General features: G+C 46.3%; 1 protein-coding gene across 1 annotated transcript; it reads left to right on the top strand.

The window, feature by feature from the left end:
- Positions 1–577: 577 nt before the first annotated feature.
- Positions 578–851, top strand: Pmar_PMAR014059 (hypothetical protein; the record flags this gene model as incomplete). The annotated part of the gene is made up of 2 exons (XM_002784851.1): positions 578–745; positions 797–851. Coding segments are annotated over 2 exons (223 nt in total), but the record flags the coding sequence as incomplete, so codon positions are not given.
- Between the last annotated feature and the right edge of the window lie 146 nt (positions 852–997).

The raw sequence follows: 997 nt of genomic DNA, 5'->3' as shown, positions 1-997 counted from the left end.
TCTTCTTCTTCTTCTTCTTCTTCTTCTCCTTCACTACGGTTAGTCGGTGATAATCTATTCCGTTAACGTCAAGTGAAACTCGCTAGTAATGGCCATTTCGGAAGGTTATCGCACTCCCTCCCATCACCATTACTCGTTCCCCTCTGTTTCATGGGTCCTAGAACGATTGCTCAGGCTTGATACCAATACAAGCCGATACCGACGCTCCATACCTTCAGAAGGATCTCTAACATGATCAAGCGTATAGTGCCAAGCCTACTACCATGTAGACGGTCTATGCATGACCCTACTTTACATGTGTAGTAACAGTGAGAGAGAGCCTCCCTGATACCCACCCCCTATTACCTATTGGTATAGATGATACCTCACCATCCTCCCCTCATTAGTAATAGCAGGACTACTTACACGAGACAATACGACCTCCCAAGGCATGTAGTACGTTCAAGGAGGCCTAGCACCTACACCTAACGAACCGATCATCTGGGCGTGCCCGGCCGGGTACTACGACATAGTTATGAGAGTTCATCATCATCATTTCAACGACCCTTAGATTGTTGAAAATTATTATTACGTTAGTATGTCCTCCTCCTCGTGTGCTGGTCCATCTAAATTGAATGAACAATGGGATGATAGCGATTCTGATGATGATTGGGAGGCTGCCGATGCCGGTCTAGATGATATCGAACTGAATAATAATAAGGAGGCTGCAGCTGAGAAGGCTTTAGCAGCCACCACCGCACCACAGGTAGTAATATATAACCCAGGGGGGAGGGTGATGTCTTTATAATGCTAGTAGGTTGCTACCACCGTCAAGAAGTCAGCCAGCAAGCAGCAAAAACAGGGCGATAAGGGTAATACACGATGAAGGGTCATCATAGCCTTCGCAGTGGTGATACTAGGTAGTGGTACAAAGGTTACTTCCACAACTAAGGAGTTTGATGCTGATGATATGCCTCTCGATGATCCTATAGCTGAGAAGGCTCGTCAACAGCGAATG

This window comes from Perkinsus marinus, assembly GCF_000006405.1.
Source record: "Perkinsus marinus ATCC 50983 genomic scaffold scf_1104296934478, whole genome shotgun sequence".
Classification (NCBI taxonomy): Eukaryota; Perkinsozoa; order Perkinsida; family Perkinsidae; genus Perkinsus; species Perkinsus marinus.
The sequence above is the reverse complement of the archived record's forward strand: the minus strand, read 5'-3'. Positions and strand labels throughout refer to the sequence as shown.